At 43.1% G+C, this 17,421-nt stretch overlaps 1 protein-coding gene across 9 annotated transcripts in view; it reads left to right on the forward strand.

Moving 5' to 3' along the window:
- PPP2R5C (protein phosphatase 2 regulatory subunit B'gamma) overlaps positions 1–17,421 on the forward strand; it is a 133,751-nt gene that overhangs the window by 29,054 nt on the left and 87,276 nt on the right. The window contains exon 1 of one of the 9 annotated variants that reach the window (XM_082619744.1): positions 10,522–10,735. The exons of 4 other annotated variants lie outside the window; for them this stretch is intronic. In XM_082619744.1, the coding sequence (XP_082475870.1) occupies positions 10,682–10,735 (54 nt within the window). In that variant the 5' untranslated portion in view covers positions 10,522–10,681. Of the gene's footprint in view, positions 1–10,521; positions 10,736–17,421 lie in introns of those variants that run through there. 4 more of the 9 variants (XM_082619739.1, XM_082619746.1, XM_082619743.1 and 1 more) reach the window with 4 other exon arrangements.

Raw genomic sequence — 17,421 nt, forward strand, 5'->3', positions numbered from 1 at the left:
TCTGCATCTTGCTTTCACCTCCTGCTTCCTTCCTGAATTATCTTATTGTTTGCACTAGTTTTTCAGCTGATTTTTTTGGATGTTTTCAGGTATCTAATGAGATCTACATGTAAAAGCAATCTCACCTCTTTGTTTCTAAATCTTATACCTTTAGTGTCTTTCTCCTGAGTTGACTGAAAATTCCAGTAAGATGTTACGTGTGGTGGTGTGAGCAGGCATATTTGTCTTGTTCCTGACTTTAATGGAAATAGGAGCATGATTTAAACACCGTTTATTATTCCCGTGGTTTTCAGCTGCTGTAAACCGTACTTTAATGTAAATCTTTTGTTGTTCACACTTTTGAACCTTTCCTTAAGCTGGAATCAAGGAAGGGAAGTACTGATCAAAGGCCACGCGTTTTCAAGAACCCTTTAGAGGTGCTGTCCAGAGAGGTTGCACCATGAATACTTCTGCCCAGAGCGCAGGAGGTGCCTGTCTGTCCCATTGCACCTTTCTAGTACTGAGGCCATTTAAATGCTTAAGTCATTCGCTAAGTGGAAAATAATGTTTCCTGTTTTTATTTTTTTAACGTTGAGGCTGAATGTAGTCTTCAGGCCCTGTTCGTTCAAAGATTTCTCTGAGTTAGTCCTTTCTTTTAATACTTTCGGTCTGGAAGGTAGAAGTGTTAAATGAAGAGACCGATTTTTTTAGGTGACTAATGAATCAAGGACTTTGTTTCTTGAGGCCATTCTCCTTGTTTTAGGAAAGAAAGGCCTAGGGAGAAGTCAAAGTTATAATGAAACAACTAGGGCCTAATGTTAACTGGAGACCCTGGGGCAGAAATTTAGAATTGCTAAGTGTTAGGCCATTTGGGAAAGAAGTTACATTACTGTTGGGAGAACTTACCTGAATTTTTAAAAATTGGCTTTTGAATGGCAGTTAAACATTTATATGTCTTGCCCTCCTTTTGTGAAAATACAATACTTCAACCTCATTCAAAGCAGTTTATTTTCTGATACAATTGAAAGTCTCACCATACAAGTCATCATTTTTTACTGCTTAAAAATGAATTAGCATCTGTTTACAGGAACTTTACCTCTTGCCCATTCATTGAAGAATAAAAATGCAATGTGAGAAGTTACCATAGTGCCTGCTCTAATTCTCGTGGGTTCAGAAACTCAGCTTTCATCAGTCTTGTTTCTGGCACGTGTTTGATTCTGTGTCTTCTCTTGACTGCCCGCAATAATGGAAGGAAACTTTCAGCTTGGTGAGGCAGGTGCCAGTTCACAGCAAATATTTACTGACCACCTGGGTTGCCTGGAGCATGGGGAGGTAGTCAGGACAGTGACAGTGACCGGAGGTGGCCCTTGCTCTTAGGGAGGCCGCAGACCCAGACCCAGACCCAGACCCTGACCCTTGTTCTGGCGGTAGCTGGGGAGCGGAGGTGCCATGGATGTTGCTCTTGTGAACAGCTGAGAGCTGGTCTCATGTCAGCCTGAGCCCAGCCTCGAGCCGCAGGCTGGCCCTAGGGCGCCCTCCTGTCCACCCTTGTCAGGCCACAGACGTGGCTTTTACTCCAGGGCCGGTCTCGGGCGTCTGCCTGTCATACCCTGCAAGCCCCTTCTGGGAAGAACCCAGGGAGTAGGTTTCAACTGGCAGCTGTACTCTTACATTTAATGTCTAGCTCAGGCCTTCCCCAGACCTCACCTGGGTTTCTCCCGGCACCTGACGTCACACACAGACGCACACACCTTGCTTGCGTGCCCTTGCCCACCGCACAGGCCCTCCAGGCCTGGGTTTCTCGCGCGCCCTGCTGGCTCTGCCTCCTCCAGTGTTTTCTGAGCCACCCTGGCTGGCTCAAGCCTGCCTGATCTTTTGTCCTAAATTGTGGTAAAATATACATAGCGTAACAGTTATCACTTTAACCATTCGCCAGTGTACAATTCAGTGGCATTCACTAGATTCACATTCAGTGTGCCCATCCCCACTGTCTATTCATCGTCCCCAACAAAAGCTCTGTGCCTGTTAATACCTCCCTCTTCCCCTCCCCCAGCCCCTGGCACCTACCATTCATTCTACTTCCTGTCTCTGTGATTTTGACTCCTCTAGGGGCCTCCTATGAGTGGAATCCTACAGAAGTTTCTTCCTACTTTTTAAGGCTGCATAACATTCCATCGTGTGGATGGAGCACCATGTATCTGTTCATCATGATGGACACGGGTTGCAGAACACACCACACGCTGCCCTGTCTAAAGTGTCACTGAGGGCAGAGGCTGTTTTGGTGCCCAGTCTAGCATCTGCCACGGATCCCCGAGACACAAGTTTGCTGAAGGAATGAAAAGCCCTCTGGGCCCGTCTGCCTGTCCTTCCCATGTCCTTCCATTTTCTCAGAACTGTCGTGGGGCTGGAACCCCTCCCAGGCTCACGGCTCCCTGCGCCTCAGGTTCTTCTTTGTGAAGTGAGGTTTGTTGCTAATAGTCCACACGACAGCACTTTGGGGTGTCACGTGTGCTCTGTGCACTTCGTGTGGGTTTCCTACCTTCTCGGAACAAGGGAGGGGGTGAGGGCTTGCTTTGGCTTTAAAGGTTTTCCAGCCTAACTGTGGCAAGAACAAAAATAAGCGAAGGTCTCCCAGCAGCGCACTCGGGGCAGATTTTACACCGTCTACTCCGCTCGCCTCCGCTGGCCTTTCCTGGGATAAGCTCGTCCACCCTTTTAAACCACTCGCAGGACTCGCTCAGATCAACAGGGCAGCAGGCGCCTGTCCCTTTGACCTTGCTGTTGGCAAGTAGAAGTGCCCTGGCAACCTTTGAACACAGCTGAATGCTAGGTATCTTTGATCTGCCTAAGGAAGAAGTCTATTTTAAACTGTAAGTGAAGCCAAATTTTTTAGGTTAGATATCCTACCGAACAAACTGTGCATCACCCGTGCCCGTGTAGTTTCCGGTTAAGTGTCTGCTCTGCCAGCAGTGTCAGTGCCTTGCAGTTATGACACCACAACTCTCTGGGCTCGAGACACAACCTTCTCTTGTTTATTTGTTTGTTTGTTTGTTTGCTGTACGCGGGGCTCCCACTGCTGTGGCCTCTCCCGCCGCGGAGCACAGGCTCCGGATGCGCAGGCTCAGCGGCCGTGGCTCGCGGGCCCAGCCGCTCCGCGGCATGTGGGATCCTCCCGGACCGGGGCACGAACCCGTGTCCCCTGCATCGTCAGGCGGACCCTCAACCACTGTGCCACCAGGGAAGCCCCCAAGACAGAACCTTCTTTTAGTGAAAGAAACTGTAAACCTTCTTCACTAAAATATGAGCATACTTAACTTGCCCGTAAAATTGCCTGGGGAGATGAAAATTAAAACCTTCAGCTGAATTTAGAAATGAAAATGTGAAAGTTTTATTCAGAAATGCTACCTACAAATGGCAGTTTGTTTTTAAATAAAAACCCAAATAAAGTGACAGAGGACGCAGAGAATAAAGAATAACTCCTATTCAACCTTCATCTTTGTGCAGTACAGAGATGCTTGTGTTTGCATCCTTGACGGGCGGGCGCACTGAGAGCTGTGGTCTGTCTGCCCACTTTCGGTTCTGGAAGGAGCTCTGCACTGAGCCCAGAAAGGCGCCTTTCCTCCAAGTTAGCTCAAGCCCTGCAGAGCGGCAGGAAGGTTGTCATAGGAGAGTCCAGAAGCGTGGCTGGAGGGTGCCATGGGGGGCATGAGGGCTGGGCACAGACACCAGTGGAGGGTGTGCTGGGAGCCTGGATGGGGGCTCTGCATGCAGGGGGTGGGATGTGTCGTGCTGCAGGTGGTTAGATGGCGTACCCCTCTTGGTTACGCGCTACGGGGATGAGGTATAAAGAGTGGTGAGGGAGTTTTGCAGGATCAGAATTGGGTGTTACTGCTTGATTCGGCCCTTCATTCAGTCAGTTTGATGGAACGCCTGCTGTGTGCCAGGCACTGTCCTGAGGCTGACGGGGAAGAGACCTGTGGCCCAGAGAGGGGAGAGGAAGACTTCCCCGTCAGTGGCTCTGCGGCACCCTCACACTACAGCCCCAGGGTCGAGACCCTGCTCTTCAAGTGCTACAGTGTCCACTGCTTCCAGCACCTTCCCTGTACTGGCTGGAGCGACGTGCGGTGGGACCCTCCTTCAGTGGCAGCTGCACCCTCCTGAGCTCCCCACTCCCTCGGTGACATTTGTGCCTTCTAAAAGCCATGGCGGTAGGGTGATCACAGACAGGCCCTTTACAGGTGAGGAGAGAAGAACCAGCCTGGACTTATTGAGGGCAGGCGGCCTCTCCCTGAGTAGGCAGTGAAGACTTATGCCCAAGCCAGTGATGGGGCTGCACGTGAGCCTCTTCCGGTGTGTTTGCTGAGTCCTTGTTTCCTCCGTGAGGAAAGTACTCTGGCGGCTAATTGAACCTCGAGAGCTTAGATGAGCCTATTGATTCAGTGCAAACTTGCAGTAAAAATTTAAGGAGTCCGTAATGGATTCTTCAAGACGGGAGTCAACATCCTGTAATTTGTTGGTTCAGTTTGTCATGCCTAGTTTAGGCTAATTTTTGTTTGTGTGTTTTTACATACTTGATCTCATTTATGCATCACCATAAATCTTTTGCATCATATTTCCTGGGTTCCCATCACAGCCCTTTCTGTGTTCTTAGCCTGTGCCTGAGAGGCAGCATTCACTAAGGGATTCTCTCTGCTGTAACTTAATCTACATGTCTTTTTTTTAATTGTTACTTTTAATTTTCATCAAAGTATTGTGTGCTTATTTTAGCAATACTGAACAATATAGAGAAGTTTCAGAAAGAAGAACTACCCATAACCATAACACTCCACAGTGACTACTGTTGATATTTTGAGAGCGTTCCTTTTTATAATCATACTATTTCTGAAAAATTATACACTGCCCTTCTCACGTATATTTTTACTTTACAAATTCATAAATATTTTTGATGGATGTGTAATATTTCACTGTGTGGGATAATCCCTTTGACATTAAGGTTGTTTCTGGTATTTTAGAATCATAAATAAAAATGTGATGCTCTCAAAAAGAATAAAATACTTAGAATTAACATAGGAGGTGAAAGACTTGTATGCTGAAAACTACAAAACATTGCTGAAAGACATTAAAGAAGACACCAGTAAATGGAAAGCCAATGTGTGTTCACGTATTCAAAGACTTAATATCGTTAAAACATCAGTACTGCCCAAAGAGATCTTCAGATTCAATACAATCTCTGTCAAAATCCTAACAGTGTTTTTCTCCAGAGATAGAAAAATTCATCCTACAACTCACATGGAATCTCCGGGGACCCTGGATAACCAAAACAATCTTGGAAAAGAAGAACAAAATCCTTACATTTCCTGATTTCAAAACGTACTGCAAAGCTGCAGTAATCGAATCAGTGTGGTACTGGCGTAAAAACAAACACATACACCAATAGAGTAGAAGAGAGCCAAGAAATAAACCGTCACAGGTATGGTCAAATGGTTTTCAACAAGGGTGCCACCCACTCTGGGAAAAGGACAGTCTGTTCAACAAATGGCGCTGGAAAATATGGATATCCACATGCAAAAGAATGAACTTGGACCCTTACTTTACAGCAAACACAAAGATTAACTCAAAGTGGATCAAAGACCTTATAGGAAAACATAGAGGAAAAGCTTCATGATGTTAGATTTATCAGTGATTTTTTAGCTATGACACCAAAGCACAGGCACAAAAAGCAAAAGCATATAAATTCGACCACATCAAAATTTAAAACTTCTGTGCAGCGAAGGACACAATCAACAAAGTGAAAAGGCAACCCACAAAATGGGAAGAACTATTTGGAGATCATCTATCTGATAAGGGATTAACATCCAGAATTTATAAAGGACTCCTACAGCTAAACAAGAAAACAAGCCGTTTAAAAGAATGTGCAAAGGGGGACTTCCCTGCTATCGCAGTGTTTAAGAATCCGTCTGCCAATGCAGGGGACACGGGTTTGAGCTGTGGCCCGGGAAGATCCCACATGCTGCGGAGCAACTAAGCCCGTGTGCCACAACTACTGAGCCTGCGCTCTAGAGCCTGCAAGCCACAACTACTGAGCCTGCGTGCCTGGAGCCTGTGCTCCGCAACAAGAGAAGCCACCGCAATGAGAAGCCCGTGCACCGCAACGAAGAGTAGCCCCTGCTTGCTGCAACTAGAGAAAGACCGCGTGCAGCAATGAAGACCCAATGCAGCCAAAAAAAAAAAAAGTGCAAGGACTTGACATTTCTCCAAAGAAGATATACAAATGGACAGTAAGCACATGAAAACACGATTAACATCACTAATCATTAGGAACATGCAAATGAAAACCTCAGTGAGATACCACTTAACACCCACTAGGATGGCTACTATCAAACAACAGAAAATAGCACGTGTTGGTGAGGATATGGAGACATCGGAGCCCTTGTGCACTGCCGGTGGGAGTGTAAAATGATGCTGCCAGTATGGAGAACAGCATGGCAGTCCCCCAAACAACTAAAAATACAATTACCAGACTTTGCACTTTTGGGAATACCCAAAAGAATTGGAAGCAGAGACTTAAATAGATATTTATGTATTCATATTACAGCAGCATTATTCACAATAGCCCAAAGGCAGAAATGGCCCAAGTGTCTGTCAAGTGATGGATAGAACAAAATGTGGTGTACCCCTATAATAGAACATTATCCAGTCTTAAAAAAGGAAGAAATTCTGACACACGCTACTACATGGCTGAACCTTAAGGACACTTACGCTGAGTGAAGTAATTCAGTCACAGAAGGACAAAAACTGCATGATTCCATTTGTATCAGGTACCCAGAGTAGTCACATTCGTAGAGACAGAAAGTAGAATGGTGGTGGCCAGGGGCTGAGAGGAAGAGGATGGGGAGGAAGTGTGTAATGGGGACAGACTGCTTGTTGGGCAAGATGAAACGAGTTCTGAGGATGGATGGTGGTCATGGTAGCACAACAATGTGAATGTGCTTATGCCACTTAGAGCTGTACACTTAAAAATGATTAAGATGGTAAATTTTATATTATGTATACTTTAGCACAGTTTTTTTTGTTTTTTTAAATTAATTTATTTATTTTTGTCTGCGTTTGGGTCTTCATTGCTGCGCATGGGCTTTCTCTACTCGCAGTGAGTGAGGGCTGCTCTTCCTTGCGGTGCGCAGGCTTCTCATTGTGGTGGCTTCTCTTGTTGTGGAGCAGGGGCTCTAGGCACACGGGCTCAGTAGTTGTGGCTCGTGGGCTCTAGAGCACAGTCTCAGTAGTTGTGGCTCACGGGCCCAGCCGTTCTGCGGCATGTGGGATCTTCCCAGACCAGGGCTCGAACCCGTGTCCCCTGCGTTGGCAGGCGGATTCTTAACCACTGCGCCACCAGGGAAGCCCCAGCACAGTTTTTTAAATAAATATTTTTTAAAATGTGATGCTCACTCATGGCTACTAAAGTTTTGGAATGGACTCCCAAGAGTTAAATTACATAAACAAAGGATCTTTACATATTGCCAAATTATTTTCCAAAAGGATCAGAACAATTTATAGATTTGTTGGCAAAGTTACAACGTGCCTTTACCAGTATTAATTATAATTTTTAAAATTATTGCTGATTTGATAGGTGAAGAAATACTTTTTTCATACAATTATTGAGCAGTTATAGTTCTTTTGTAAACTGAATCATTTGAACACTGAGGTCTCAGTGTTTTTCTAATTAATCGCAGTATATGATTAATCTCTTGTAATTATAGCATTTATACTTCCTTTTGATTTTTGGAGGGAACATACAGAAATTTGTAAATTTTTTAATGTGAGGAATATCCCCTCAGGGTTTGTCCAGTGTTTTTTAATCGTCCTTTTCTGGCTTGAGAATTGATATACTCATTTCCCTTTTCTTCTCAAAGCTGTGGGGGATTTGTGGGGGGTATGATTTGACTTTTTAAAAATTTAACTGTGTTTGTTTTTTTATTTAACCCATCTCAGATTTTATTTTGGTAAGACTTAAATTGACTTCTGCCCACATATAGCCAACCAGTTGTCTGAATAATCCTCCCCTTTCCGTGGATTTGAGCTTCCTTCCTTATCCGAATATTACATTTGTACAACTACACTCACTGTTTTGGGAGCTGTTGCTGTCTGTTCCAAGACCTGTCTCTTAAGCCCACATCACACTGTCCTTAGTTCATAAGCTTTATAGTTGGTAGGACCAGCCTTTCTCATAAGAAGTGTTCTCATTCTTCATGCTTTTAATTTTTCCAAGTGAACTTGAGAATTATTTTGTCAGATACCCAGAAAAATAAGGAGACTCCTCTGAATTTTGAATGGAATTGCTTTAAAACTATAAATCAATTTGGGGAAGTACTAACATCAGCTTATTTATAGTATGTATGCTTCCAGTCCCAAAACACACCTTATCTTTATTTGTTCAAGTCTTTTATTTTTTCCTCCACATTATTTATCTGCTTGTTTGCTTATTTATATTTTAGAGTATGTTTCATCAGTGATTTCCAGATCACAGACTTTGAGTCCTTTAAAGAACTACTTTATATGCATAAGGCTTCAAAACAGCATGGGGGAAAATCACTAATAAAGTTGAGATCCTTTGATCTGAGATCATTAGGAAAAATACATCAACAAGTGTCTTCACTTTTTCTTTGACTTTAACCTGTATATTTTATACAAAGAGTCTAGGAGTCTTTCCCTCTTATTTCTGCATTCCACTCAATAGCACAATCTTAGGACAGGCACATTTCCCCATCGCATCTCATATGAAGTATTAAACTGTTTGAGAACAGGTCCCTCTCTTTTTAAAGTAAGATCTACAGTAAGCATCTGCTTCCTGACCCCTCACAAAGCCCCCTGCAAGCCTCGATCCTTAATGCCGAGTTCATCTGGCACCACTTCCTGGGTGAGGAGGTGATAGTTCTGGGAGAGCCATCCTTGCGCATCTGATGCACCCAGAGGGTCAGCAGCCAGAACCTTAGTTCACAGTACCTGACTCGGAACACGGGCTGTTCAGACAGCAGAGGAGCCAGGCAGGTGGGAGGCCCATCACATGACACCCACTCCCCATTGCTTGTTATAATTTAATTCATGGCCAGCTTTGGAATCCAGCAGCATCCTTCAGCTCTGCGGAGGGGGGCAGGGGTAGGATTTGGTTTGCTTTCATTTATTTTCTTAATGGCTACTGATACACATAGTAAGATCTACCTTCTTACTAGTGTAGGGGAACTTAATAAGCACCCCCGAATGATTGTAGCAGTTCATTTGCTCATTGAAATGTGTTGAGTGCCAGCCCACAGATGTAACTGCTAACCCCAGTCCATTTCAGGTGTTTCTTACTGTTGTGAATTATGTTTAGAAACCAAAGGGCTTTTTGGTTCTTGTTCACAAGCTGGGAAAGGTTGGGGGCGAGGGGCGTTGTGTGAGAATTTATAAAAAGAGAAGACATGGTTTGGACAAACTCAGTTGTGTGTGCGTGTGAAGGAGTGAGGAATTTTTTTCAGTTCTGCCTGGCAAAGAGGTTTTTCTCATAGCTTATTCATTTTCATTTGGAGCTAGTAATAGCACTTCTTTTTGTAGGGAATCATCTCTCCAGCACACACGTACACCCCCTCCCCAGGCCAGGATACTCCAATTCAGAAATGATGTCCTTCTTCAGCTTTTTACATTAACCTTTTTTGAAGATAGGAAACTAAGATCTGAATAATAGCTTTTAATATTAGCGCCATATTTTTTAAAAGTGAAATATCTTTTTTAATTAAAAAATTTTAATTTAAAATATAAAAAATTAAATAAAAGTGGTATGTTGACATCTTTAAGATACAAAAATAAACACTTGCACTCTATTTTATGACTTTAACTTTCACAGCCAGGTGGTATAAATAACTTTAACTTACAGCACTTTCTAGCTATTAAATTTAAAGAAGCTTTCATTTTTCATATAATTTTTTAACTGAATTTTTCCAATAAAAAAATTAGATCCCGAGAAAACCAGTGTTTGAAGATTATTAATTCATAACTTGGTAGTAGGAAAGGTTGAACAAGAGTCCAAACTGATGAATTGGGATTGTGTAATATTTGAATAGCCAATTTGCTTTAAAAAAAAAAAAAAACTAGGTTGCCAAAAATGATACAGATATTTAAAGTAATTAGAATAGAAAATAGGAGGTGGCCAGGTGGGTATAAGGTACCAGTGAATTTGGGGTACCAGTTAGAGAAATGCTAAAATTTAAAGTTCATGTAGACACACATGCACACTTGTGGGTTTTTTTTTTTTTTTTTTTCTTTTTTTTTGGTAGCTCTCTCAGAATCATGTGTTTATAGTCTGGCCAGGGTTGTGGCCTCAGTCCTGCCCCTTAAGAAGTGGGATCTTTGCCTAAAAGTTATTGAGAAATGAAGACTGCAGAAAGCCAAAAAATGTCCAGGCTTTTCATGCACACTGACAGCCAAACAGAATGCTCTTTCCATTTGCAGTTTTTTTAGTGTCATTTTAAGTTGCAGCTTCCGGCCAATCAGTGAGCCCCGTGCCTGCTGACATCACGAACCAGCCAGTTCCCTCCAGCTGCAGAGAGCTTCAGTTTGTCTTTTTTTTTTAAACTAAAATGGAGGCTGGTTTCTTGCCTTAAGGAGTACATTGCCTTTCCCGCTGAAGTCTAGATGTTGACATGTAATAAAGCGGGCAGCAGGATGGTGGTGGATGCGGCCAACTCCAATGGGCCTTTCCAGCCCGTGGCCCTTCTCCATATTCGAGGTAAGTTATTGTGTGTTTCACTGAAACGGAACCTTCTGTGGTTAGTTAATAAATGGCTATTGTGCTTCAGATAAGAAAAGCAGGAAGTCCTTTCTAGCAGAATTCACCCCGTTTTGCGGCAGACCTAACCAGAGGAGGCTGGGTGTGTCACTGCAATTTGGCATTTTACGAACTACTCACAGAATTTGAGTCTTGAGAGAGGCCTTGCATGCATAGTTCAAAGCTGGTTTTTCTGCTTTCTGCTCGCTCTCCCATCCCCCTTTCAGAACCGTGCTGATGTCAAAGGATGTGAAGTCACTGCCCGGGGAAGGCATTGGGCGGGGGTAGGAAGGAGAGGCGGGCGGCACGCCTGGCCAAGTTGTCCGTGCGCAGAGTTTCTGTTGCATCTGTGTTGCTTAACACCCCGAAGGTTTCACCAGGACACACCTCTGAATTAACGATGAATTGCAGTCAGAAAATATGCAGAAATGATTAGAAAAGAACTTCCTTTAAAAGGATTGTTTTCGTTCTTGCCCTGGATTCGAAAAGAGAAATAGACTCGTGCTTTGAAATATTGGAATCCATCGTGGGTCATAATTTCTGAGCTGTTAGCGTTTTTATTGAATAGTAGGAGATACTTTGCACTTAAATAGGCTTTGTATTGACATTTGCCTTTAAATATTTAAATGGCAACAAGTTTTCGATGAGTGTATAGATCACTTTTAATAATTACAGTTTGCCACTTGTAGTTTATACCAAATTGGGGTTTAGAATTTAGCTTAAAAACACAATTAGCATAGTAATTAATAATTATATTAAAATACAGCTATCAGGATAATCATATACTTTTCCTTAGCATTTAAAAGTATTTGTTACACAAATTTTTTGTTCATAATTGGGTGAAATAGAAAATGAATGTTAAGCTTCATCATATCACTTTAAAATTTATACAGTATCACAGCTCTGTCCCTAACAGAACAGTTCTAACTGTCAGAATCTCCTTTAAGGACCCATGTCAAGGAAGGGTGGGGGCAGGATCTCTAGGTGACTAATAGTCTGTATGACTAAAATGCCAGACAAGATTTTTCAGATCCTAGGGTGTACGCAGATAAAGGAGATAAAACCACATGAATACCCAGTCTGTTGGAATAAAATGGGTGTTGCTTTTCTCTCCAAACCCTCTTGAAAGAAGCTGGTGGAAATTAATGTCCACAGTGACCAACCTGTAGGTCACATTGTTTTGTAGTGCACCCAGGAAAGAGCAAATGTTGACCACAGATAGCACTCAGGTATTTTAGTTGCAGGAGCCAAATGGGCAAAAACAAAATGTAATTGTGTTTCGATTTAAGTTCTTAAACGGTGACTGACTAGCAAAAAGAAAATTTTATAGCATATAAAATGTGTATTTTGATACTTTTAAGGTATCTTCTTATAAATAACAGATTGTTTTAGTTTGAGTTTTCTCATTTCATTAAACACGTAATGTACTAGTCATTTTTTGAACTATGACTTTATTCTGAAATGGAATCGTTGGATTTTATATACCACATTGTTGTTGTTGTTTTTAATTCCAAGACTTTACTATGACCAGTTTGAATTTTTTTGCTGTTGGTTGAGTGGTTGGTTGCTGTCTAATTGTGAAGGGAAAAAGTAGTGAAGTGTATTAACCTAAAAGAGACTTGAGATTTTAAGAAGGGATAACCTTTAGGGCCTAAAACTAAATTCTGGGTCAAACAGTGAACTAGCTAAAACTTGAACGCTTGATTTACTCATAAGGACTTTTTAGAGCAAGCATGTTAATGTGTGGTTTAGCAAATTTTATTTTGTTTATATTGGCTTTTAGAGTCTTGATCAATTTAATATCCACTTAGCATCTCCTCTGTGTGTCCAGTGCTGAGGGTCCCCGCCCCAGAGGAATGGATGGTTTAGTGGGAGACCCACACAGGGACCCTGGTACAGGAGGGGCACAGGAAGAGCTGACTCTGGGCAGGTGCTTGGAGAGAGAGCAGGGGCTGATGTAATCATGATGCTGGGAAGGGGAGGGGGCCACACTGAGGCTTACCACCGACTCAGGGTGCATTTAGAGAAGAAGGATCTTCCACACAGAGGTAAAATAACCAGCCCAAGGTCACTCAACCTATAAGTGGTAGGGCCAGAATCCAAACCAAGGCAGTTAAACAAACCAAGGCAGTTGTTTTGTTTTGTTTGGAATCTTTTTAAAAAAAGAAAAAAGAAAAAAATTTTTTTTATTTTAAAAATATAAATTTTGGCTGTTTGTAGAACCTTTTGCCACAGGATTATAATAGCGGGTTTTTTCCCAGTGTCTTATCAACATCCATCTGTTTCAGTGGCCTCTGGCATATGACAGTTTTTGTGCCTAGGGTTCATTTCTTCATTCATTTTACAAATATTTGTCAAGTCGCTAGCACCACGTGCCAAGCAGGTTCCTAATTCAGAATATGAAGCAAGCACTGTGGCCCAGCTTTCAGAGTTTACAGTCCCCTGGATGGTGGGGCAGTCAAGTAAACAAATCAGTCAATACGATCACTAAACTGATTAGTAGTCCCAATTGGTTTGATATTTATCTCCTATTACATAGTCTAGAGTTTGCAGTTAATATAGTGAATTAGCATATCCTAAAAACTCAAAGTGTGACAGGAACATGTTGCTGAAAAGTCTAAACTTTTCTGTCTGTAGAAGGAGAAGGTGTCACCTGGAGGAACTTGATGGCTGTAAATTTAGCTTGATGACTTAAATCCTGTACTTCCAGGGCTGTCCGAGAGAACTGTCTGCGATGGTGGGAATGTTCTCCGTGCTGTCCACTACAGTGGCCCCTGGTCACATGTGACTGTTGAGCCCTTAAAATGTGGCTACTGCAACTGAGAAACTGAATTTTTCATTTTATTTCATTTTAGTTGTTTTAAATTTAAATAAACATGTGTCTAGTGGCTGCTGTATTGGACAGCACAGTTCTAGACTGGGATCAAGAGACTTTTTCAGAAAAGGCTGGAAAGTAAATATTTTTGGCTGAGAAAGCAGCCATAGATGGGCATGACTGTGTTCCAGTAAAGCTTCATTTACAAAAACAGGTGGCTGACCAGACTTGGCCCGTGGGACATAGTTTGCCGACCCCTGTTCTAGACTATTCCTTGAATTTTAATTGCCTGTTAAGTATAGTAAAATATATTTCACTTCCAGAGCCAGGTTTAAGGCAAGAATAGCCAAGCCAAAAAAGATGTTAATGGGCAGAGAGGAAGAGTGCGACCTCCATCCTGTGCCAGCTGGCTTTTATTCTGGCCTCAAGAAAGTTGTTAACTGCTCCGATCTTGTAGTCGGTTGGTGAGTCCTGTCTCTGAAAGACTGAGGAGTAACCTCGGCCTGGTGGGGAGCTGGAGAGCAAATTATTCCCTGTGTAAACCCATTTTTCCTGGGGAATGGAAGTCTGATTATAGAAGAGTTTGTTTTCTCACAAGTATTCCTGAGTCGCCAATTCAATGAAAGTCTTTACCTTTCCAAAAAAATTTAGAAAAGAACGAGCAGGGGGCAGTGTAGGGTGTCAAACCCGAAGGCTTCCTTTCCCGCTGCAGCCCGTCTGATGACTTAGCCAGCGCTGCTAAGCCCACCTGTGCACGTGCACGTAGGTTCCCAGGTGTGGGACACTCCTGCGTGATTAAAGTCAGTGAATGTTGTGAGGATGGATGCCTAGCACTGTCCTCATTCCCAGAACTTAGGAAGGAAAAATGTCATTGACGACCCAAAACAAAGACCCCTCAAGAGATCAAACCGGTGATTCTTTCTCTCCGAATAGCGTACCAGCCCAACTCAAGGTGTTTACTTCGCTAACATCTGTGTGTTGTGTAGCTGTCGCTCTCTATGAGGTGGCTTTTTAGAAGTACACCTTTAAAGCTACCTGGAGTGAGCCTGTGTGAAGTTGTTCTCTCTTGTCGCTCCTGCCAGTGAGGAAGGAAACCAGAGTAACAAATAACTCTCTGGGGGGTGCATGTCTGTGTTAAAGCCTGCACACCTTTTGTTAATTAGTCTTCCCTGAACTGATCATGACTCCTGCCTTGCAGCAAAAGCTAAACTCCTAGAACTTTTTCATTGAAAGATGTTAATTGTGTGAAAGAATGAGACAAAAGTAAAGAAGCAAGGTTAGTAGTCAAGAAAAGGGTGTGTGTTTTTGAATCTAGGAAAGGGCCGTGTCTTCGAAGGCACAGAGGTTTGGGGTATACCCTCCTCTACTTCCATACATCAGGTAGCACTGCAAGGCGGCTCTCCTCCGATCCGACGGCGACCTGCCGGATGTGACGCGCTTTTGTGCACACCGCCTGACTTGTTCCTCCCAGCATTCCTGCCCGGGAGGTCGGCTGGACGCGTCCTAGTAGTCACTCCTCCCCAAGGTTACCAGCCTGTAAGGCCAAGTCCAGGGCCCCTGCCCCTGTGTCAGCTACATGTCCCCAAGCCGCTGCTGGTGGCCGTCCCAGAAGGAAAGGCAGCCACGTATGTCATCTTCTGGTATTATCTTTTTGGCCTTTTTTGGAGCCCCAGCTAAAGCTGGGCTGCAGTCTTTGGGGAGGCTCTGGATTTCCAGGTGATAAGATGGGACAAAGCACCTTCTGTCGGCCCAGCTCCTGGCCACGCGGAGCATCCCAGACCAGAGGCCGGAGCAGGCAAGACCTCTTTCTCCCACATCTGCTTCCAGACAAGGCCCACCTCACCTCCTCTTCCCTGTCAGATGGGAAAAGTACCACCAGGGATGCAGAGAACTCCAAAACTGGGGTAGTTTCTCTCACTAATGTACTCAAGGGAAAGTCTTTCTTATTAACCTTGGAAAGACATGGCTAAAGTGCACAAGGACAAACTACTACAGCAAGAAAAATCTGTTTTTGTTTTAGGCCCTTGAATTATTCATAAATCAAAAACCCCTCTAGTTAAAAAGAAAAACTAAAGAGATGTAACAGTCAAATATAGTGAGTGAATCTGTATCAGATCTGTGTTCTAAAAACAAAACAAAGTAAAATCAAGCCTGCAGAAGACATTGGTCGAGTACAGAGTGATGTGGGACGCTATGGAATTACTATTAGTTTTAAAGGGATTGTGATTTGTAGGCACTGTCGTCATTCTTAGGAATTGCAGATGGAGGTATTTAGGGGTGAAGTATCATGATCTCTGCAACTTACTTCAAATAACAGAGAAAAATAAATGTAAAGCAAATATGCTAATATGCGAACAATTGGTGAATCTGGGGAAGTGGGTATACAGGTGTACACGTTGAATACAAGTATTCAGCTTCTGTGTAGGTTTAAACTTTTTCGTAATGTTTGAGAGAAATGTCTTTAAAATTTTCTGCTTTAGAAAAAATGTGCAAAGTACATGTAATTACTTAGAAATTGTTTCCTAAATAGTGAGCAGTGGTCTTTTATATTCAAGTTTTGGCTTTTCCTGTGTTTTTCTTTTTACTGCATTGCTGACAAATTAGTGGCCATCAGTGAAATAATCACGCGGGGGCTTGGTCATCCCAGGTGGGGTGAGGTTGAGACCCTGTAGCCCAGTGCATTATTGGTGGCCCCCTGCAGCCAGCACGGTCCCCTCGTTGCTGACTTCTAGTGGCTGCACAGACAGCTGTACCATCTTACCGAACGGTGTTTTGGGGATGTACACCTTTTTTTGATGTTTATTGGCATTTTTATTGGACTTTTAAAACATAACAGTTTACGGCACGCTCTTAGGTAAAAGCAAGGTTCCCTCTGAACTTGAGAGGCAGGGTGCTTAGTGGTTAAGGGTGGGGGTCTGAAGCCACAGGGCTGGGGTCGGATCCCTGCTCCCACCCCACCACTGGTTAGCTGAGCTGTCTTGGGCAAGCTAACTCACTTCTCTGCTTGGAAATGGGAATGAAATGGGGATAAAAGGACCTACCTCTCTGTATTTTTATGAGGGTTAGTTAAATGAGTGAATACATATAAAACGCTTAAAATGGTGCCGGCGTGTTGTCAGACGATGGGACGTGTTAGTGGTTGCTGTGGTTGTCGTCTCTTTTCTAGGTCATTGTGGTAATTCAGAGCCCAGCATCTTAACCACAACTTATTTTATTTTTCCGCTGCTGTATTACCTGTATTTGTGCATCTTGAAGCTGATCTGTCTCTGTCTCTGTCTGCTCTCTCCCTCTCCCATTTACCAAGCCTCTCTTCTTGCAATTTGCTCGTCATTTCACCACCTGGAAGAAATCAGTATCATTGATGATCCTGGAGTGTGCACTGTGTTCTGCTTGTAGACTGTGTGTAAAATTACCTAGTAAGGTGATCCAGAGTCTCTCTAGTCAGAGTGTACTTACTGATCCCCTTTCAGACTTTTCACTCTCAGGGATCTAGTCTGTTAATAAGAAATCAGCATTTAATACATTCCTCTCCTCACCCCATTTTTAACTCTTTTGCAGAAAAGTGTTTTCGCATAAGATTCATGAGGAATTCTACTTTTAGAAGTTAGAGGTTTTATCTGTGATTACTCCCACATAGGGTGACTTCACTTGTCATTTCCCCTTAGTTGTATTTAAATGCAGATGTTGCTTTCTGATGCTTTAGCAGTTGGACTTCCAAAAGTTTACTGTCAAATTGTCAAACCCCATTACATTAAACTCCTGAATTCCTTTTCTGTGTTGGGATTTTTAAATTAGGATAGAATTTGGTGGGACTTCCCCGGTGGTCCAGAGG

This window comes from Mesoplodon mirus, assembly GCF_964341445.2.
Source record: "Mesoplodon mirus genome assembly, chromosome: 4".
In the NCBI taxonomy this organism is placed as follows: Eukaryota; Metazoa; Chordata; class Mammalia; order Artiodactyla; family Ziphiidae; genus Mesoplodon; species Mesoplodon mirus.